The following is a 22,438-nucleotide window of genomic DNA, read 5'->3' as shown; positions in this document are numbered from 1 at the left end:
TGTGTTGAGGCTCCCAGAACAGCAGGGCTGCTCCCAGAGGGGACCGATCTCCTACAAAGGATTTAAAAAAAATTTTTTATTGGAGTATAATGGCTTTACTTTGCCAACAAAGGTCTGTCTAGTCAAAGCTGTGGTTTTTCCAGTAGTCATGTATGGATGTGAGAGTTGGACCATAAAGAAAGCTGAGTGCCAAAGAATTGATGCTTTTGGACTGTGGTGTTGGAGAAGACTCCTGAGAGTCCCTTGGACTGCAAGGAGATCCCAGTCCATCCTAAAGGAAATCAGTCCTGAATACTCATTGGAAGGACTGATGCTGAAGCTGAAACTCCAATGCTTTGGCCATCTGATCTGAAAAAGACCCTGATGCTGGGAAAGGTTGAAGGCAGGACGAGAAAGGGACAACAGAGGATGAGATGGTTGGATGGCATCACTGACTCAATGGACATGAGTTTGAGCAAGCTCCGGGAGTTGGTGATGGACAGGGAAGCCTGGCGTGCTGCAGTCCATGGGGACGCAGAGTTGGACACGACTGAGTGACTGAACTGAACTGATAGTGGCTTTACAACATTGTGTTAGTTTGTGCTTCAGAGTGAAGTGAGTCAGCTATTGCTGTTGTTCAGTCCCTCAGTCATGTCCAACTCTTTGTGACCCCATGGACTGCAGCATGCCAGGCTTCCCTGTCCTTCACTATCTCCCAGAGTTTCACAGACTCCCATTGAGTCAGTGATGCTAACCATCTCATCTTCTGCCGCTCCCCATCTTTCCCAGCAGCAGGGTCTTTACCAACGAGTTGTCTCTTCTCATCAGGTGGCCAAAGTATTGGAGCTTCAACTTCAACATCCGTGAATCAGCTATACGTATACCTATATCCCCTCTTTTTATGGATTTCCTTCCCATTTAGGTCACCACAGAGCACTGAGTAGAGTTACCTGAGCCATATAATAGGTTTTCATTAGTTATCTGTATTATCAGTTCAGCTCAGTCGCTCAGTCGTGTCCAACTCTTTGCGACCCCATGAATCACAGCATGCCAGGCCTCCCTGTCCATCACCTACTCCCGGAGTTCACTCAGACTCATGTCCATCGAGTCAGTGATGCCATCCAGTCATCTCATCCTCTGTCGTCCCCTTCTCCTCCTGCTCCCAATCCCTCCCAATCAGAGTCTTTTCCAATGAGTCAACTCTTTGCATGAGGTGGCCACAGTACTGGAGTTTCAGCTTTAGCATCATTCCTTCCAAAGAAATCCCAGGGCTGATCTCCTTCACAATGGACTGGTTGGATCTCCTTGCAGTCCAAGGGACTCTCAAGAGTCTTCTCCAACACCACAGTTCAAAAGCATCAATTCTTTGGCGCTCAGCCTTCTTCACAGTCCAACTCTCATATCCATACGTGACTACTGGAAAAACCATAGCCTTGACTAGACGGACCTTTGTTGGCAAAGTAACATCTCTGCTTTTCAATATGCTATCTAGGTTGGTCATAACTTTCCTTCCAAGGAGTAAGCGTCTTTTAATTTCATGGCTGCAGTCACCATCTGCAGTGATTTTGGAGCCCAAAAAAATAAAGTCTGACACTGTTTCCACTGTTTCCCCATCTATTTGCTATGAAGTGATGGGACCAAATGCCATGATCTTCATTTTCTGAATGTTGAGCTTTAAGCCCACTTTTTCACTCTCCACTTTCACTTTCATCGAGAGGCTTTTTAGTTCCTCTTCACTTTCTGCCATAAGGGTGGTTATCATCTGCATATCTGAGGTTACTGATATTTCTCCCGGCAATCCTGATTCCAGCTTGTGCTTCTTCCAGCCCAGCATTTCTCACAGAAGTTAAATGTACTCTGCATAGAAGTTAAATATTATACATAGTAGTATATATATGTCAAAAATAAACAAATGGGACCTAATTAACTTAAAAGCTTTTGTACAGCAAAGGAAACAATAAATAAGATGAGAAGACAACCCTCAGAATGGAAAAAAATATTTGTAACTGAAGCAACTGACGAAGGATTAATTTCCAAAACATATAAACAACTCATGCAACTCGATAAAAAACAAAAACAAAACAAAAACAAAAAATGGGCAGAAGAACCGACATAGACATTTCTCCACAAAGGGTTTTGATGCCCAGTTGCACAGCTTAGGGCTTCCCAGGTAATGCTAGTGGTAAAGAACCCATCTGCCAATGCAGAAGATGTAAGAGACACGGGTTTGATCTCTGGGTTAGGAAGACCCCTTGGAGAAGGGCATGGCAACCCACTCCAGTATTCTTGACTGGAGAGTCCCATGGACAGAGGAGCCTGGTGGGCTACAGTCCATGGGGTCGCAAAGAGTCAGACAGGACCGAAGCAACTTAGCACACACGCATGCACTTGGACAGCTTAATGGGTTGTGTGCCCTTTCTCTCTTCCTCAGCTTTGGTGATTAAGACTTGGGAGTGATATCTCGACCCCGTGCTCTGTGATGTCTGCGTGACTCATCTGAAAAGTTCTACTGCCAGAGGTTGGCCACAGAGCCTCGAGGGAGCAGTCGGTGGAGTGCTGGGGCTTGAAGACCTGGAAGCCCCTGGGTCAGGCCTGCTTTGCCTAGTCCAGCTGCCCCTTGAGCAAGCATCAGTAAAGTGCAGATTTAAAATAAAATGTAAGCATATGCTAAAGAACCCTGGGCTTCCCTGGTGGCTCAGTGGTAAATAATCCACCTGCCAATGCAGAAGATATAATAGACATAGGTTCGATCCCTGGATCGGGAAGATCCCCTGGAGAAGAAAATGGCAACCCCCTCCAGTTTTCTTGCCTCGGAAATCCCATGGACAGAGGAGCCTGGTGGGCTACCATTCATGGAGTCTCAAAAGAGTTGGACACAACTTCGAGACTAAACAACCACCACCAAAGAACCTTCTTTGCCCCCCCTGCCCGCCCCCCTTGGCCCCGCCCACCAATTCTATCTTAGTCTTTTCAACCTTTACCTTGGGAAGAGCAGCTGGAGTTGTTTTTGGCCCCATAATTTAAGGTCCACATCCTACACCGTGATGGCTCTAGGCCAAGGGTTCTTGTACTTGATCATGCACGACAATCACCTGGAGATCTGTGAAAACAGATTCCAGTTTTGGATTCAACAGGGCTGGGCAGGGCCCAGGAATCTGCATTTCCATGTTGCCAGGTGGTGAGATGCTGCTGCTCTGGGACCACGCCTTGAGGACCACTTGTCTGGGCCGCGAGGCATTGGGTCAGCACAACTTGGACTTGTACCGTGTTTTTCATTTGCAAACGGAGTTTTAGATGCATTATCTTGCCCATTCCTCCCAACAGCCCTGACAATATTATCAAGCCCAGTCAACAGAGGAGTAGACAGAGGTTCGCAGTGTCACACAGAGGAAGCCCCCGACAACACCGCACAGCCAGACAGCCCTCCCTGGGCTTCCTGGCTGGGTGAACATCCTAGACATCCACCAGGTCACCACACCCTGCTCCCCTTAGGTCTTGCTACTCTGGCGTGAATGAACCAGTTGCCTCCTTAAGGGGTCTCTGCCTCTGCTTTGCCCTCTTCCCAAAGCAGCAGAGCACCGGGGTTGAGAGAACAGCTTTCTAGTTAGGAGAGGGTTTTAACTCTGTGGTCTGACGGTGCAACATGTGGGATCTGGGACAAGTTTCGGAACACTCTGTAGTTTACAAAGCATGGGGACACCTTTGAGAAGATATTGCAGATTGGGTGCTGGATCACCGCCAAATCCAATTATCACAATAAAGTTGCTGCTGTTTAGCCACTACGTTGTGTCCAGTTCTTATGAATTCTATCTGTGGCCCGCCAGGCTCCTCGGTCCATGGGATTTTCCCAGGCAAGAATACCAGAGTGGGTTGCCATTTCCTTCTCCAGGAGGGGATCTTCCTCCTAGATGGAACCCACATCTCCTACATTGGCAGGCGATTTCCTTACCTCTGAGCCATCAGGGAAGCCCATTACAATAAAGGGACTCAAATAGTTCAGGTTTCCCAGTGCATATAAAATTATGCTTATCTTACAATCTATTAAGTGTGCAATAGCATGGTCTTAAGAAAACAAGTAATGTATATGTGTGGGTGTGTGTGTGCTCAATCGCTTCAGTCGTGTCCAGCTGTGTGTGACTCTGTTGACTGTGGCCCAGCAGGTTCCTCTGTCCATGGGATTCTCCAGGCAAGAATACTGGAGTGGGTTGCCATGCCTTGCTCCAGGGGCTCTTCCCGACCCACGGATCGAACTAGCATCTCTTGTATCTCCTGCACTGGCTGGCGGGTTCTTTACCACTAGAGCCATCTGTGAAGCCCAAAGTATATACCTCAATTTAATTTAAAAAATATTTTATTGCTAAAAAATGCTAACCTTCATTTGCGTCTTTTTCCTGAGGGAGGGTTTAGAATATTTTAAGAACCAAAATGTGATACAGAGACAGAGAAAATGCTGCTGGAAAAAATTGTGCTGCTAGACTTGTTTGTTGTGGGGCACAAACTTCCAATTTGTAAAAAGTGCAGTATCTGTGCAATGCAGTACAACGAGGTATGCTTGCAGTTTTTTCTTTTCCGTTTATCTTCTCATTTGACAGGCGGTGATCACTCTGGTATATATAGGTATTGAACTATAATGCTGTACTCCTGAAATATATAATTAATTAATTATAATAAACCATAGTGTTTTAAGGGCTTCTCATGTGGCGCTAGTGGTAAAGAACCCGCCTGCCAATGCAAGAGACGTTAAGAGACGCTGGCTTGATCCCTGGGTTGGGAAGATCCCCTGGAGTACGGCGTGGCAACCCATTCCAGTATTCTTGCCTGGAGAATCCCATGGACCGAGGAACCAGGAGGGTCCAAGGGGTTGCAAAGAGTTGGACACAACTTGAAGCTACTTAGCACACAGTGGTTTAAAACAATTAAAAAAACACAAACTCCCTTAATTGCCTCTCATTGCCTACAGGTTGGAATCTGAGATTCTTGGTAAGGCATTAAAAGCTCTGTAAGACCTAGCCTGTCCCCTTCTCTAAATCCCCCCCAGGATAAAGCTGTTTTTTTCAGGTATTTTGAGCATGACAGCTGGCACCCTCTAGGCACTCAGGTATGCATGTCTCCGTGAATAAAGCTCTGTGTTGCAAACATGCTATGCTCTTCCTTCCTTCGTTCATTTCTGAATCGCCCTTCTTTTTTTTTATACATTTAATTTCTTCTATTTTCAAAGAAGCCTAAATGAACCTCCTGAATGACTCCCAGGTTTATTCATCCAATAAACATGTATTGGCTGCATCCATGTGCCAGGAATTGTACAAGATGCCAGGGCTACAGTGGGCACGGTGGAGCCCATCAGAATTAGATGTTCTGCCGGGAGCGGCAGCTATGTTATGGTAGCCCTTTACCTCGGCAAGCGGTCCCTGCCAGACTGCTGATAAACTCTGAGCTGAGAGCACAGCTTTTTCAGTTCTATGCGTGCGCAGGGGCTGAGCCATGACTATTTTACATCAAGCCTGACAAGCTATTTATGCATTTTTGTTGGGTTTCACTTTATCTGGTTAATCCTGACAAGATAGCGATCTCTGACTTTCCCCAGTATTTACATCTTTATGTAGACATATCTACAATGAAATGAAAATTTCCTTCTTGGAAATAATTGCAGTTTCAAAAGCACCCACTTTGGAGGTGATTCACTCCTCAAGAGCTTAAACAGTCAGTAATACCTGACCTAATTCCCTCAAAAAGGCGCCAACTGTATTCTCAAGACCCTCAGCTTCCTCACCTGCCAAAGTTGTAAGTGAAAAGCAAAATAAATCGTGCAGACATCTTCCCTTCTTTTTCACTTGAAATATCAAACGACTTCAAAGGCAAGTTTACTGTGCTAAGCCAAAACGTGTCTTTTACTCAGTTGCTGGTGTGTGAAGTCTTTCTTTTCTTACTGACATTCACAACAGCAAGTCCAAACTTGTACAACACCTGCTGAGCACCAGCTGTTCTTAAGGAAACTCCTCTGATACAGCAAACTGCCTTAGAAAGCCAATTTCTTTTTAACAACTTCCGGTCTCTGTGGTACACGTTCCTCCTTAATCAGATTAAGCCTAATCTAAAGCATCAGAGGTGTCTGCTCCCACCTAACACTGGAGTATTTGCAGCCATCACGTGTGTGCGTGGCACCGTTTGCCAGATGATCGCGGCTCTGAGACTCTTTTGATATACTGACGCCCTTTCTTTCCAGTCCTCTGTGCTGTTAGGCTGTTCTCATGATCTACTCTTCCTATACAGTGGCCTGAGACACGGGGCAAGGCACATCTTCCCTGTAGTTAGGTTTAGTCGCCAAATTGTGCCTGACTCTTTGAGACCCCGTGGACTGTAGTCTATCAGGCTCCTCTGTCCATGGGATTTCTCAGGCAAAAACACTGGAGTGCGTTGCCATTTCCTTCTCCAGGGGATCTTCCTGACCCAGGGATTGAACCTGTGTCTCCTGCATTGCAGGCGGATTCTTTACCACTGAACCACCTGGGAAGCCCACCTTCCCTAGAGTATACGAACAAAGAGGACTTCTCCACTTAATGTTTAAAGTGTATTAAAGACACACTTAAGGTTTTCTCACCCAGAATGAGATGAGCTGGGAGTCTGACCTCTGAGTAAGTGGGGTGTAGTCGTTTTATCTTTTCCCTTTTCCCGACAATCAATAGCAAATACCCAGTGTACTTTCAGAAGCACGTGTTTGGGAGGTGAGGTCTAACATCCACTCCTTTGATGCGAGGATCTCTATCAATAGGCCCTTTCAGATTTCCATGTGAATGTGAGTTCTAATGGGCCACCCAGGTGATGCTAGTGGTAAAGAACCAGCCTGCCCACGCAGGACTTAGGAGAGGCAGGTTCGATCCCTGGGTGGGAAAGATCCCTGGAGGGCATGGCAACCCACTGCAGAATCCTTGCCTGGAGTATCCCATGGACAGAGGAGCCTGGAGGGCTACAGTCCATAGGGTCGCAGAGAGTTGGACACGACTGATGTGACTTCACACAGCACAGGGGGCTGCAACGCAGACCCTCCCAGTTCAGTGGCTCAGAACTGAAAGCATGTTCAGTCTGTGCTGATTGATCCAAGTTAACGGGCAACTCTGCTTCCCAGAGGCATTCAGAGACCTGGGTTTTTTCCCCACCCCAGGCTCTGCCATCCAGCGAGCCCTGTGCCTTCACCTGCCTGGCTAGGGCGAAGGTACACCTCCGGGTTCCAGCTGGTGGGAAGCGGAGAGCTGGAGGAGACCCATGATGACACATACCCTTCAGCTTCCAGCTCCTGGTGAGAATTTGTCATTTGACCCCATGTATTCATAACAGCAAGAAGGGCCCGGGAAAGCAGTCCCCCTTGAAGCAGGCAGGTGCCCAGCTACAACTCTGCTTAGCCACAGAAGATGCTGGTGGACAACGAGCACTATTGAGCAGGTTCGATCCCTGGGTGGGAAAGATCCCCTGGAGAAGGAAATGGCAACCCACTCCAGTATTGTTGCCTGGGAAATCCCATGGACAGAGGAGTCTGGTGGGCTACAGTCCATGGGGTCGCAAGGAGTCAGACATGACTTAGCAGCTGAGCACACAACGCTGTTGAGTGACCAGGGATGGTAGGAACATTTCTGACGGAACACTTTCTAATTATCTCTCTCTCCAAAGGTAAGAAATCAAACATTTTTCTCCCATTAAAACCAAAAGAGTAATTAAAATTAGACAGTCCTGTCACTTGTGAATTGGAAGGAAATTCTTACAGAGTGGGAAATTCACTCCACCAAATATAGCAGTCAATATAATTAAAATAAATTCAGTGGCCGTTTTAAAAAAAGATTATAAAATCGAATTTATTGAGTTTCACACAAGATGCACTTATAAAATTAGTACTGAATGCCATTTTAACAGAGGAAATGAACATCAGTCCAAACTCCCAATATATTCTGCAAAAAAAAAAAAAAAAACTTCCCAAAATGACAGCATAGTTACAGAATCATTCAAGCTGAACTGAAAGATATACCCACATCATATTTTTGTTCTGATCAGGACTTTGTTTGGCAAAGGTTTCCCCAAGCTATTTCCATTCCTCGTGGACACTATTCCTTATGGTGGTGAAGAGAAGGTGGAAAAACAATAACACAATAATAATTCTAATATGAGCCTTCACTGAAACATACACAAAGCAATTTCAAGTCTTTCATTTTTAACTTAAAGTACTTCCTAGTTTCCCAAAAGCAATTCTGTATTATTTCCTGTTTCTTTCTTATGTGAACAATCATCTTCAGATTCCTTTAGCTTTAATGCAACATTAAAATTTGTTTTTATTTTTCAGAGGAACGAGTCAAAGCATTAAAGCCTACTTTATGTTTCACCCAGGAGATAAGACAAATGAGCTAAAATTTACCTTCTGCTGTACCACATGCGGGGAATATCAGCACAAGAGCTGAACTTCAAATGAAAACATCAAACGAAGTTAACAGTTAAAGGCAACATCTGGACATTCTGAAATTAGACCCTGGAAAATCTTTATAAAAATGCAGAAAGGCTCCTCAAGATAAAATGTGGTGGAAAAGAACTTGTCCTGTGATGTGGGCCATAGACTGGTAATTAAACAGAAATGGAATCTTGATCTCAAACAAAACCAAGAAGCACCGTTTGGCTGCTCCCCACACAAGCCCCTGTCCACACCGAGACGGCCACCCGCACACCCCAAACGCCTCCTTTCCTTTTCCCAACACAGCCTGCCCACCTCCAGAGCACAGATCCGGGCCAGGTGTGGGCACACAGGCAGAGAGACAGACGGGCAGACCAGTTCTTTCTAGGAGCCCGAGCAAGATGATGCCCCACCCACACAAGGCTGACTTTAAAACTGGGACTTGAAAAACCCAGTTAAGTGGATACCTTTGAATTTTGTCCTCTGATGGTTCCTCAGCCTGTTTAACACCAAACCTTTTTAACGGTAACAACTTAAGAAGCAATCAATTTGAAAGGGAAACCAGTTAACTCTACCTGAAAATGAATACTGCTCTGCTTTTCTCAGTATAAAAGTGCCTTTCTGTCGGGGAATTCCTATTTTATCCACTGCAACTACACAATACACAGCTCATGTTTGGCTGTGAAGAGTAAAGCTGAAAAATTAGGAAACATTTTCTGTGATGCAAACCTTCATTCATTCATATTTTTTAAATAAACTGGCTTAAGGGTTTGTTTTTCTTTCCCTCTATAAAATGCTACTATCCATCATGTCTCATTTAAGGTAGCTTTTTATTCTGATTAATTCAGATACATCTTCAAAGAGTATTCTGGTGGTAAGAACATTTATCTTAAGTTTAATTATCGTTATCTTTTTTTTTTTTAATGCTTTGGCAGATGAAGTTTGAAAACTGTGGGAACAGAATGAGGCTGGAAATGGAGCATCGTGTGAGAACTCCACCGTCTCCAGCGCATCCCGACACCAAGGAAGACTCGAGGTGGAATCCCACCCTCTGGAAGCACAGAGTGACGGAGCGGAGGGGGTGGTGGGGTCGCTCCCGCGGGCCCCAAGGTGACTCTGCAGCTTCTCCAAGCAGGAGGGACCCTTCCTGAGCCATCCATCTGTCCAAGGGCTCGAGGCTGGAGGTCACTGCTGGCTGCCTTGTGTGACCTGACTTTCAGCCAGACCACGTGACCAGAAGAAGGACACTAAGATTTGCTTTCCGTCAATAAGTTAAGTTCTTAAATAAATATTTAAGTGCCGTCTTCAGCATCTGTCCGTCCAGGGGGCACCACCTCTGGGGCCCCGGGACTGCGTCTTTGGCACCCGGAGCTCCGGAATTCAGTCAATTCGATTTCCACAAATTGTGAACCTGTCTACCTCTAACAGATCTTTCTTTGAGGACCTGTGTTTCAGTTCCGAGTTCTCCTGTGTTATGTCCTTCTCGTCGCCATCCGGGGTGGTCAGAAGCTGATCAGAGCTGCTCGTCACAAGCAGCGGGATCGCATTTTCTTTCTGATGAGTGGGCTGGCTGGTGACTGAGGCAGACAGGGTTTCTTCTGCGGAAAAACAGATCCGTTCAATCAGAAAAGGGTGTCCCGCCAGCCTACCATAACCACAAGCTTTCCGATACAGTGGGACTGAAAAGAAGGGTCGACTGTCCGTGCTTTCGGATAAAGCAAATCATAGCCTAATATTAACAGCATGCTGTATAAACCCTATAGCTTACAGTGAAACTCAAGAGGCTATACTATTTCCGTTTTCTCATCCAAAATTGTATATGACAGTGTAATGTGGACTATGGCCCACAAATAGCACTGTTAGCGGACGTGGGGAAAATCAGAACTCCTGTGTCGCAGCATCTTCCTACACAAGCAGGCCCTAAGAAGACTGCTGCGGACCTGAAACACTGACTCCCACCCAGGACAGCAGGGCTGAGCAGACTCGAGACCACTCCGCCTCTCGTGTGTGGTCACGGTAGTTAGAGTCGGCATTTTACCTCCAGGAAGTTCAGATCGGAGATTAAAAACACACCAATGAACAAAACCCCAAACGGCCATGGGGATCCAGAGTCTGGGGGCCTGGACCCACCCATCTCTGAATCGTACATGCAGCCCTTACCTGAGCAGCGTCATCGGGCTAAGAGTGACACCCCACAAATGGTGCCTGGGTAAGACGGAGGACTGGACGGGCGCGGACACGCACAGGGCCACGATGGAGAGAGGGGCACGGTGCCGCGCTTGGCACCCCTCCGCCCTGTCGCAGCCTCACCTGCGGGCTCACTCCTGCCCCTTCATGGGCACACGCCGCGCTCGGGCACTGACCCGTGTCTCTGCTCTGCCGCCTCACTGTGGACCCCCGCAGGTCCCCTGCCTGACGAGCTCCACCCGCACACCAGGTCCTACTCCTTCTCGCACTTTGGGATTCAGTTCAGGCCTCACCAGCTCCAGGAAGGACCCCCTCCTCCCGTCCCCTCTATGACCCCACTGCTCTCCGATCTGGATCAGCCTCTCTTGCTGTCTCCTCTGTCAGTCTGTGAGGTCCCCAAGCTTGATTTATTTACCTCTGTAGCTCCAGTGTCTCATATACCACCTGGCACAGGCACGGAAGAGTAAATCGTTTAAACTGAAAGTCATCTGAATAAATACTCATGTGGACGTGGAACTGCTGTCCACTGACAACAATTAAGCCCCAGTCATTCTTGCAAATCTTCCAGGCCAGAAATCCTGGGACCATCCTTAAGTGCTCTCTCCAGGGCATGACCTCGCCAGCAAGCCCTGTGCTCCTGGTGATGCACCCGGAATCTGTTCTCCCGCCGTTCCCACGGTGACCTGTGCGCCGAGCTGGGCGTTTCCCCGCTGGCCTCCACTCCTGGGCTCACCTTCCCGAGTCTATTTCCCACAGAGACTGAGAGTGACCCTGTATCCCGGCCCCCCTCTCTCCAACGGCCCCTTCCCACGCGGCAGAAGCCGAGGCGCTCACGAGAGCCACAGGAGCCCTGGGCAGCCTCTTGCCACCCCACTCCCCCACCCAGTCCCTCTCCCCCGGGGTTGGGGCCCTCGGCACCCCCTCGTCCCTCTCCCCTGGGGTCGGGGCTTTCAGCACCCTCCACCCCCGGTCCCTCTCCCCTGGGGTCAGGGCTCTCAGACCCCCCAGTCCCTCTCCCCTGGGGTCGGGGCCCTCTGGCCTCCTTGGCTGTTGCTGCTCCTGCCTGAAGCCTCTGCATGTGCAGCCTGCACCCCAGGCCCTCACAGCTGGGAAGCCCCACCCAACGTGTCCTCCCGCAAGCCTGCTTCCCTCTCCCCGACGACACGGTGCGTATCCACCTGCTCTCCCCTGACCATCTGTCCTCCCGCAAGCCTGCTTCTCTCTCCCCGACGACACGGTGCATGTCCACCTGCTCTCCCCCTGCTTCCCTCTCCCCGACGACACGGTGCGTATCCACCTGCTCTCCCCCTGACCATCTCGTCTGCAGCCCAGCTATCCCTGGGCCCGCAAGGTACCAGGTGCCCGACGACCACCTACTGAACAAGGGACAAACAGAAAAGGCTCGGAGCTCTTCCCCAGGGGCGCCTGCGATGAGATCTCAGCATAAACGCTAGAAATCCACAGCTGAGCAAAGCAAAATCTGGTCTTTAAAGTGCTGCTCAAAGGTGATTTTTTATCATGGAGAGTTCAGACAACTGATTCTTTAGGTAATGATTCACAGAGGTGATAAACAGAGAGCCAAACCCACCTTGGGAGGATTTACACTTGTTTTGTGATTTACTGGACGGTTTGCCGGGAGCGCTGGCCGGGGGAGGGTTAAACAACTTATCTTCCATTTTGGCCTCCTTCACGTACTGGCAGGATTTCCCCAGCAGGACAATGCTGTTCAGGACTTTCAGGGAGATCAACCTAAAACCAGGAAGAAACCACCACGTGCTGCTGGGGTCCGTCTCTGCACATGGGGCCCAGCCACCCCCAGCTTGGCTGGTGAGAAGGGGAGATGAAGGGATGGAGGACCACCCGGGGGCCACAGGACCAGTTCCTCATGCAAACCCTGAGTTTCTGGAGGCTTCTTTACCCCAGGGAAGCATTTTTGAAAAAACTCCTTGGTTTCACTATAAGAACAAATTATACTTAGAAGTCTTACCTGGTGCTAAATTGTCTAACATGTACTGTCTTACATTTAGCAAACGCAGATGGAAACCAACAACAAAACTTAGAGCACCCCACTGCAGTGCAGACCACACGACATCTGGGGTACGAACCTGCAGTCATCTGTGCTCTGAACAGATATCTATTTGTACCTCTCACTCTCCAGAAACCGGGTGTCCTTAAGAAGGTGGTGGGGGATTGGCGCTTACAGCCGGAGCAGAGACTCTGGGGGCTGAGCGTGTGGGTTCAAGTCCTGACTCCACTGCTCAGGACTGTGTGGATCTCAGTGAATTTCCTAACGAGTTAATCCATAAAGGGGTGATTTCGGTAAGACGCTTGGAATGCTGCTGCTGCTGCTAAGTCGCTTCAGTCATGTCCGACTCTGCGACCCCACAGACGGCAGCCCACCAGGCTCCCCCGTCCCTGGGATTCTCCAGGCAAGAACACTGGAGTGGGCTGCCATTGCCTTCTCTGCAGAACAGTGCTGGGCACACAGAAATGCCAACCAGTTCTGCTGTATGACCACCACTGCTGTAAATGACAATACATCCGGAACATTCTCCCGACCCACCGGTGCTCCTCAGTGAGCTGACCGTGACGGGATCACAAAACTTCACTGTGCTGGCCATCATATAACAGAGCCCCCCAAAGCCTTCAATTTTGGGTTACTTAGGTTACTTCTAACATGCTGCTTCTATTATTACAGAAGTGGGATTTCTGGGCCAAAAGGTACATAATATTTTTAGGCATTTGAAATAAATTTGGCAAAAATTCTGAAAAAACAAAAACAGAAAACTCTTCACATTGATGTGTGTGTGTGTGTGTGTGTGTGTGTGTGTGTGTGTGTGCGCGCGCGCGCACGTGTGCTCAGTGGTATCTGACTCTTCGTGATCCCGTGGACTGTAGCTTCTCTGTCCATGGGATTTCCCAGGCGAGAATACTAGAGTGGGTTGCCATTTCCTTCTTCAGGGGATCTTCCCAACCCAGGGATTGAACCCATTATTATCTCATGTATTACAGGCAGATTCTTTACTGTCTGACAAGGGCTAGAGTGTGCTTAATAATTAGTGTGGCAAACATAGTTGAAAAAAACATTTTTTAAAACACAGAACAACATTTGATTGTAATGGCAAATTTTATCATAAAAAGAAAACATGGGTGAAACTTAAGCCTTAAATAAGGAGGACTATAAGTAAGTGATTTCATTAAAAGATTAAAATACAATCTAAAGTGCCATCAATACTTCTGCCAGATAGCATATTTAATTTAGCCAGAATTTAACTGAGTCACAAATACATCTGGGGACACACGCTGTCAAGGGAGATCCCAGGACAGCTGTGACCTGGTTGCTGTTAACTTCTACCACATTGTGCACTTGTGTGTGTGTGTGTGTGTGTGTGTGTGTGTGTGTGAAGTCACTTCAGTCGTGTCCGACTCTGTGCGACCCTAAGGACTGTGGCCTGCCAGGTTCCTCTGTCCATGGGATTCTCCAGGCAAGAATACTGCAGTGGCTCATGCCCTCCTCCAGGGGAATCTTCCCGACTCAGGGATCAAACCCGCATCACTTTACGTCTCCTGCACTGGCAGGCAGGTTCTTTACCACCAGCGCCACCTGGGAAGCACTTTGCAGTTACACTTTACTGTATAGCCAAAAACGTATTAAAGAACAGTTCATCTTACCCCAAATAGAAGAGGATGACGCAGGCATAAGACAGGATTCCTTGCACCTTAACTGAACTCGTCACCACTCTGATGAGCTAGCCAGAAACAAACCGAAACAACGAATCACATAAACAAAACACAATAGAGTTATCGGATAATATTTAAAAGAAGGTTTCTCCACGCCGACTTTAACACTCTGGGCACCTTCCTGTGGCCTCTGTCTAAACCCAAGAAAGCAGTTCTAGGACGTGTCGATTCACATCAGAACCTGGCTGCTTGTGGAACCTTTTATGGTAGATTTAGATTCTTTGGGCAAATCTAAAATGCCCGCTAATGCCAAATTCAACGGCTGACTCTGAAGTCAGACACTGTACCCAGCTCGTGACTATCATGTTTGCCTGTACTTAACAGAGATGCAAATTAGTTAAGTTTAAAAATAAAAACTGTTGTGGAACACATAGACGGACTCATCTTGCTGCACGCGCCCGCACGGGGCTGGAAGCGCTTGGCGGCGTCTCCCTCTTCCCTGCTCTTCCCGTCCTTTGTTCTCTGACTCCCTAAGAGCCCCGAGGACTTGCTGAGAGAGAGAGAAAGGGGAACCCTCAGGAGGCGTGTACTGTTTAACAAAACTAAATACTATCACGAAACTAATTACTTAAAGGCCAGAAAATTTCTCTTTTGGAGAGTTACGGCTGCTAAGTTGCTTCAGTCGTGTCTGACTCTTTGCACGCTATGGACTGTTGCCTGCTGGGCTCCTCTGTCCATGGGATTCTCCAGGCAAGAATACTGGAGTGGGCTGCCATGCCCTCCTCCAGGGGATCTTATATTTTCTTACTTATCTCACAAAAACATAAGAGTAACAGCACTATCTCTGGACATTTGCTGAATAAATCTGATGGGATCTGTCACTGAAAAGCATTTACACATGTTATAGGTTCAGCTTAATGTACCCATATATTAGGGTACGTGGGGACTGCTACGTGAAAACAGAAAATCAGGGGAAATAACCAACCTTATCCAGTAACGTCATCCTCAAGTGGAAGAGTCTCCATTACATAAATAACACAAGAACATTTCAAATGACATTTTTAAAATGCTTTTAATAAAAGAGCAACTGGGAGGAGCTAGACAGAATGAACTGTCACATATATTTAATAAAACGTCTGTCTCAGTCTCTAACGGGGAAATGACCTGCCATCAAACATTTGTGACAGAAAGTAATATGGTTCTAGAATTTTGTTCAGAAATATGAAAAGCAAATGGAGCTTTCAATGACTTCGTTTTTACCCAGTATATTATTAGGTAACTTTAAGATACGTATGTCCCAAGTCTAATTTCCCTGAGACCTTAATATGATCTACTTTTCTTGGATATGAACTCATTCTAGGACTCAAAGTAACATTTACAAGGAAACACTGCTACTCTTGGCCTTAATGCAGGAATTGGCTGGGTTACTGAGGCCTCAGTTTATTCCTCAGGGGCCCTAGATTTCTGCCAAAGCTCTGCTGTCACTCTGGTGCTCAGTGAGAAAAACAGTGCAGAAGAAAATCTCCCGGGTCTGCACGTAGCTCCATAATCTCCTTTGAAACTACAGGAGATTTCCCAGAAGTGTTCTGCTAATCAAGTATTAACTAAACTTAAATCTTCTAATATAACAACCATAAAGACTCACTTAAAAAATAAAGATTGATGAAAAATCTAAAGATATTAATTTTAAAAATTCATACTAATTATGATCAGAACTTTTTGGTAAATAAGTTACTAGACAAATTACTATTTGGCAAAGCAGGGCCACATTTTAATCCAGCCACTTAACTAATCCTTAAAAAAAAAAAGCAGCCTAGGTTTATTCTCAGACTGTATGTATCCTTTTTCCAGTTGCAGAAAACATAGGAAAAATCTTAAATTCTATTTTATCAATCTCTTAAACCATTAACAAATAATTTCACTCTTCAGAATTTTCTGTTTTTCCAAAATTCTAGGTGTTCCTTTCACTAAGCAAAAGAAAGCCATATTTGTACATAATAAAAACAAGGTACTAACACAACTGAAAACATTTAGAAGTGTTTATCTGGGGAGTCCTGCTGAAGTTTAAATAACATTAAATCTATTAATCATTCATCCTCTAAAAAAAAGTTAGGCAAGCTGGTAAAAAATACAGTTAGTATGACCAAAACGTCTTTATACATCTCTTCATTTCCATGAGACTTTGCGTCTTTGGAAAACTTCAGATGTCCTTCAGTGAAAAGACAGCTGCATTTGTTTTGATGTGAGAAGTTAGCCAAAAAGGAATGCAACAAAATATAAGTGCAGCCAGCAAAATCTTCATAATTAACATTATTAGAGCCCTAATTAAATATTACAGTAACTATTTGCAAGGCTGTTCTGAGCAATTCATTAAAATATCAGAAGTTGATGACTAATATTTTTAATCGAGTTTCAGTGCCATTATTTAAAAATATATATGATATTTCCTGTGTATAACAGCAGAAAATTCCCTTGTAAAAACTTTGGAAAAAAATTTAAGAAGTAGTACTTATAATGAATACAGAATACTTTTTCATTTGAGCATACTGTATTTATTTAATCTATTTCATCTGTTGCCAAATTTTTACTACTATAAATGCTACTGCAGTGCATAACCTTTCCTATAAATCACCATTTGACTTTCATGACTGTTTTCTTAGGAGAAATTCCTAGAACTGGAATTACTTCATCAAAGCATAATACTGGTCACAGGGCTCTTTAGAAATCTTGGATCAACTTATACTTCCACCAATATGTGTTACAGTGGCCACTCAACGCCTATCACTAGGTATTTCCATTCAAAAAGAAAAATCACTGCCAAATGAATAAGCAAAAATGAATATTCTCATTGTTAGGAAAGCTATCATGTAAAATATGCCTTAACATCTTTTATCCATTAAATGGCTCAAAATCCAAAAGGGAAATATTATAATTTAAAACAAAATTTCCTTCTAAGTCATGGACCTTTAATTTTACTATCAAGTCATTTTAGAACAAACTGACTGATAATCCATTTATTTATATTCTTTAATGACGGTCATCTCATCATAAAAAGCGTATGGACTTACTAAAACAGCCAGTGGGAGCGGAATGAACCCCATTCTCCGGGCCACGGAGTCACTATAGTCAGTATACGCCTGGACAGAGAGAAGAGAAAGGGATTTACGGGATTTAATAAGCAGTTAAAAAGCAGAATTCATCAGAAAAATCAGGTACAGGAATGCTGTCTGTGCTCACATGTAATGTTTCTTATTGTTATCTTAATTAAAATAATAAATGTTTCAAACTTAAAAAAAAAAAGTACAATTCACTCATCACCAGCAAATATTCTCAACAGGTGAGACTGTGAGTAAGAAGAGACCCTAGTACCTATACTGAAATTTAGTAAAACAATGAAGTGATCTAAATGTTCATAAGAAGTTTAAAATACAAAGTTGCATAACTGTTACAATGCTGTAGAAATCGTACCCTATGTAATAAGTATTAGCATTATTTTTATTATTTTGTAAACATTTAGTGTCAAGAACAGAAATAAGGTAGTTTACCTAGCTTTCCTGTAATTAATATCCCATGCTACATTAAACTATTGTTCAAAAAATTAATTATTAATTAATTAAACCATTGTTCACTTCAGATTATGCCTTTTATATATATATATATAATGCTTACATTTTTCTGTCGACTGCTAACAAGGTCAAAAGCAAGGCTGGCTCTATATTCACTGTAAACCTAAAGACAAGAATGAGGTATTAAGTAATACAGTGCAAATACAGAACATGGAAAGATTTACTTTGTAGATAAAATGTTCAATATCTAGCCAGGAAGGAGGTGCTAATAACCAAGTGACCTCTGGGTAGTTTTTCCCTATTTGTTCACCTACAATAAGAGTGAAAAAGAGCCTCAATTCCCCTTGATAGGTTCAAGGCCTTTTAAAGGTTTCCTTTAAAGAAGGATAAATATTTAATGATTATGGTTGTTCAGAGTTTAGACTTTTAGGAAGAGTGGCTATTTTAAGTAGTGCAAGGCACGGAAAATAATTCTGAAAATTTAAATTAAATGAACAGTTTTAAAAATTATTACTGTACGTCTAATGATAATGATGCCTTCTTAGAAGAGTGAATGCTAAGTATGATATTAAGCTGAGCTGGAGAACACAGTAGTCCTGAAAGCACTTGTAAACTGTCATTTCCACTACAAAACACTAAATATTTGAATCAAGGCTATTAGTTTTGACTTGCGCTGCTGAGAAAATGTCCCATGAAAAGGAAGCCAAGAGAGTAAAGGGTGAAATTGTCGTATCCGGCCTTTGCCAGAAACTGCGTGATCATCTTTTATTCAAGGATATTAAAACATTCAGAAATGCCATAATCCCATCATCGATTGTAGCAGCTGCACTGCATTGCATTTTAAGTCTTTGCCTTTTAAAATATGACAATAAGCATGCACAACCCAAACCAAATTGAGATATTGGTGAATTACCATTCATTTTGGGCCTGGGGGAGGAATGAGCATTGCTCTTGAAAACTCGACTGGTGGGATGGCTCAGCGAGTAGGCCTCATTTTGTTTACATCAAGCCTACAGCCACATTTCTATTTTTGGAAACGCTACAAAATGCCTGGCTGTAACAAAGCAAATTGCTCAAAGTTCCAACAAATGTTTTCAGTAGAAAAATATACGGTGTTTGTCTTCTAGGACTTACCAAAAACCTATTAATAATCACAAGAGAAAAGAAAATCAACTTTAAAATATAAAATACTAAACAATCTAGTCAAAGATAGAAGTTTTGGTATCTAATGTTTTAAATAGGAACAATGTGACTTTTAAAAGTTTAACAAGACAGGTTATGATGGTATTAACTGTTTATAATGGTTTTAGTGACACCCTGATTTCAACTACTGATCAGTCTATACCTCTATCCAAAAGTACAGAAGCAGAACTATTTAATATTGAAAAAATGTACTTTTGGCAGCAAAATCATTTTTAGAAATTTAAAATTATAATTCTAACTTTAAAAATGTAGTTCTTTTCTACCGTATTCATAAATTCAGTAAATTTAACTTGCTATCCTACAACCTTATGATACTTAATCAGAAGTCAACACCAAACATTGAATTGCCTATTAAAATACATACATCTGCCGTGATGTCATTGAACTTTGTGATAAAAGCATGTTTTACAATATCCACAGCAATTTCTGATGCGACCACCATACAGACATCTGGAAATAACACCCAGAGATGATCTATAAAGTAGGGGAGAAGAGAGACGATTACATCTCGTAATTTGAACAGAATCCTAACATCCTATCACAGGCTACCAGAAGAAAGTGCACTCTCCATGGGGCAAAACTAGAGCATTTCCAACAAGTGATAATGGAGAGAGAAGCGGCATAGAATTAATTATCAGGAAGAGTCCTATCTTTTCAGGATGAAGGCTAAGTCATTCAACAAGTGCTTACTCCGTGCTGGGTACAGAGGAAGCCTTGAGGCGGGTGCCGGGGTTAGCGGAGCCCGGCTTCTCCCTGAAGCCAGGAGAGCCACAGGACGATGTGGGATGGTGAGTGAGGAAGCTCCGTCTAAGCCTCTGGTGCTGCCTCGGTGTGACAGTGGGTAACCAGGAGGACAAGGTGCTAAAGTCAACTGAACTGTTTTTCTCTCTTTCATCACTAAGATTCAACGATACTGATCCATCCTTTATTTCACCGTCATACAGAGGTAACCTGCCAAATTTGCTCATCTTTACCATGTTTATTAAAACGTGAACCCAGTACCAAGTGCCTGATTAACAAATGCAGACATCAGGATAACCTGCTTAGGCCTTGAAGGAGGATATACGAGGGCACAGAGCAGGAAGATCAGAAATGCTGGCAGGGACCAGCGGCAATCCCGGCCTGGGGCAGCTGGCTGCGGGTGGAGGGCGCAGGGCTGGGGCTCTGCCTGCTGACCGGGAAGGAGGTCTCTGCCTGTCTCACGTGGTGCTGAGCTTTAGCCAGGGCACCTCGACCTCTTTCGACACTTAGCTCCGCCACTGACTGGCTACCTGATGCTGGAAATGGTCTATTAACAAGTTCCAGTTTCCTCGTCTGCGAGAGAGAAAAATGTCTATGCTGCAATGCTCAGCAGGGCCACTGGGTGCGTGGCTCCAGCGATGCTGCATGGCCCGTGGGAACTGTGCGCGCTTAGCCGTGTCTGACTCTGCGACCCCACGGACTGTGGCCCGCCAGGCTCCTCTGTCCATGGGATTCTCCAGGCAAGAACAATGGAGTGGGCTGCCATTTCCTACTCCGGGGATCTTCCCCACCCAGGAATTGAACCTGTGTCTCCTGCATTGGCAGGCAGGTTCTTTATCACTGGTTCCATGCTGGGCCAAAGACTACTGCGGGGGGTCTAGCTCCTACCACCCCATAGAGAGCACAGTCAACCCATCCTACATATGAAGAGTGGACCAGCTAAAGCCTTCTGGAGTTTCCTGCACTTTCCTGCGTACTCATTTTATTCCATGGAAGAGAATGATTTTTCACTCAAGAGTAAAATTGAAAGGCACCATAATTGTAAAGACTTCCTTACCTGGATTCCAAGAAAACTGCTCCATGTTTCTCAGACATACTATTAGCAAAAGCACATAATTTGTGAATCGTTCCTTAATATCTGAAAAAAAGTTTAACATAAAAATAGTAGAGTGTATATAAATAATAATATTATAGTATGTATCCAAAATAATTTTCTTTTGAGTCAGAGTATGATGAAATTATATTACAGTGTTAATGTCTGTGAAATAAAAATTTTATTTATAGGGTGGTGCTATACTGGCAAGCCATTTACTTCTTTCACCAATATAATCCTACAGAAATGCCAGTTCTCTACAAACTTCAAAAAATGTTCAAACCATCAATCTGGTCAGACATAGTCAAATTCCTCCAGTGGTCTTTGGGGACATAAGGAAACTGTTTTTATTTTACAAAAGAAGAAAAAAATAGAAACAGAGAGTAAAATACAAGACTTTGGGTAACATAAAACCCCTGCTTCCCAGACTGCTTCCGATCTGGTAAATATTTCAGGTCTGGAACACAAGAACCAACCGGATGACTCCTTTAGCTAGCTAACAAAGCCAACAGCATTACTAAAGGAACTTAGGGGAATAAGATAAGCCAAAAATTAGGTTTCATGATGATATTCACATTAATTACTAAGTATTCTGAGCTTAGTCTGAATGAATTTAATAAAAGCAAAGAACTAAATTCCTGCTAAGGGCTAGTTAATACAGTTCACTTTTTAAGCTGTTATCTTCTTATCAGCATCTAAGATACTATGTAATCAGGAAATGGAATGAAATAAATCTGTCTGACTTGGGGTGAACTCTTACGTTAATTAAAAAGTGAAACTTCTACCAAAATGGGAATGTTTTCTCTTAATCGTTATTAAGGAACTTAAAAACACTGGTGATGAATGCTTTAAAAGTATTTTTGATATTCAAATTATTAATCTTCTTTTTCTAAGTTACCACTAACAGGGATATGCTTTAATATATTTACAATCACATTTTAAATGTGAAGTACTATTTTATTTCCCACAGTTATTCAAATGAATGCAGGTACACAGGCTTATGTTAAGAGACTTAAACAGAATCACCCTGAGCTGGAACCTTACTTCACACCAATGTAATGCCTGCAGGATCTTTCTGAATGTACAGTTCACAATGTCAGTGGGTTAAAAACCATATAAAACTCTTCATTTTAAGAATCCAAGTCAGAAAGGCCTAGATTCCATACTCAGCTGGGGCTTACACTGACATGAAGTGGAAGAAAGGACCAAAAGTTAAAAAGTTGGGTTTTATTAACTAAACTCTATTTCATGTGTCCTCGGACAAGTCCCCGAAAGAAAAATGCAGTCAGGCAATAAAATGAAAGGGATAAAGTTGCTCTAAAGTTTCCAAACCAGGTTTTTAACATTAAACTTGCGCAAGGTACTGAATTTGATCCCACCTACGTGGCATCTCTCTAGGAGAGATTTTTCTTTTTCTTGTGTGGGAATGGGCTTTACGGCTACCTTAGGTAAAGTTACTTTCTTGTAAAACTTGAAGCGAGATAGAAGGCGGCACAAGGCAGACCACATTGCACTGTAATATGAGCTATTCTACCTCTAACGAAAGGCAGGGCTTCTCAT

General features: G+C 44.2%; 1 protein-coding gene across 6 annotated transcripts in view; it reads right to left on the bottom strand.

The window, feature by feature from the left end:
* Positions 1-4,312: 4,312 nt before the first annotated feature.
* TAPT1 (transmembrane anterior posterior transformation 1) overlaps positions 4,313-22,438 on the bottom strand; it is a 64,933-nt gene continuing 46,807 nt past the window's right edge. For 4 of the 6 annotated variants that reach the window (XM_086404701.1, XM_086404706.1, XM_086404705.1 and 1 more), the window contains 7 exons: positions 20,843-20,923; positions 19,409-19,518; positions 17,945-18,004; positions 17,344-17,412; positions 14,267-14,343; positions 12,183-12,343; positions 9,219-10,005 (listed from right to left, as the gene is read on the bottom strand). In XM_086404701.1, the coding sequence (XP_086260827.1) occupies positions 9,788-10,005; positions 12,183-12,343; positions 14,267-14,343; positions 17,344-17,412; positions 17,945-18,004; positions 19,409-19,518; positions 20,843-20,923 (776 nt within the window). In that variant the 3' untranslated portion in view covers positions 9,219-9,787. Of the gene's footprint in view, positions 4,621-9,218; positions 10,006-12,182; positions 12,344-14,266; positions 14,344-17,343; positions 17,413-17,944; positions 18,005-19,408; positions 19,519-20,842; positions 20,924-22,438 lie in introns of those variants that run through there. The other 2 variants (XM_086404703.1, XM_086404702.1) reach the window with 2 other exon arrangements.

The sequence above is a fragment of the Bos grunniens genome, chromosome 6 (genome assembly GCF_055505025.1).
Source record: "Bos grunniens cultivar Pamir isolate PY7600 chromosome 6, Bosgru_T2T1.0, whole genome shotgun sequence".
In the NCBI taxonomy this organism is placed as follows: Eukaryota; Metazoa; Chordata; class Mammalia; order Artiodactyla; family Bovidae; genus Bos; species Bos grunniens.
This window is presented reverse-complemented; position numbering and strand designations above follow the sequence as displayed.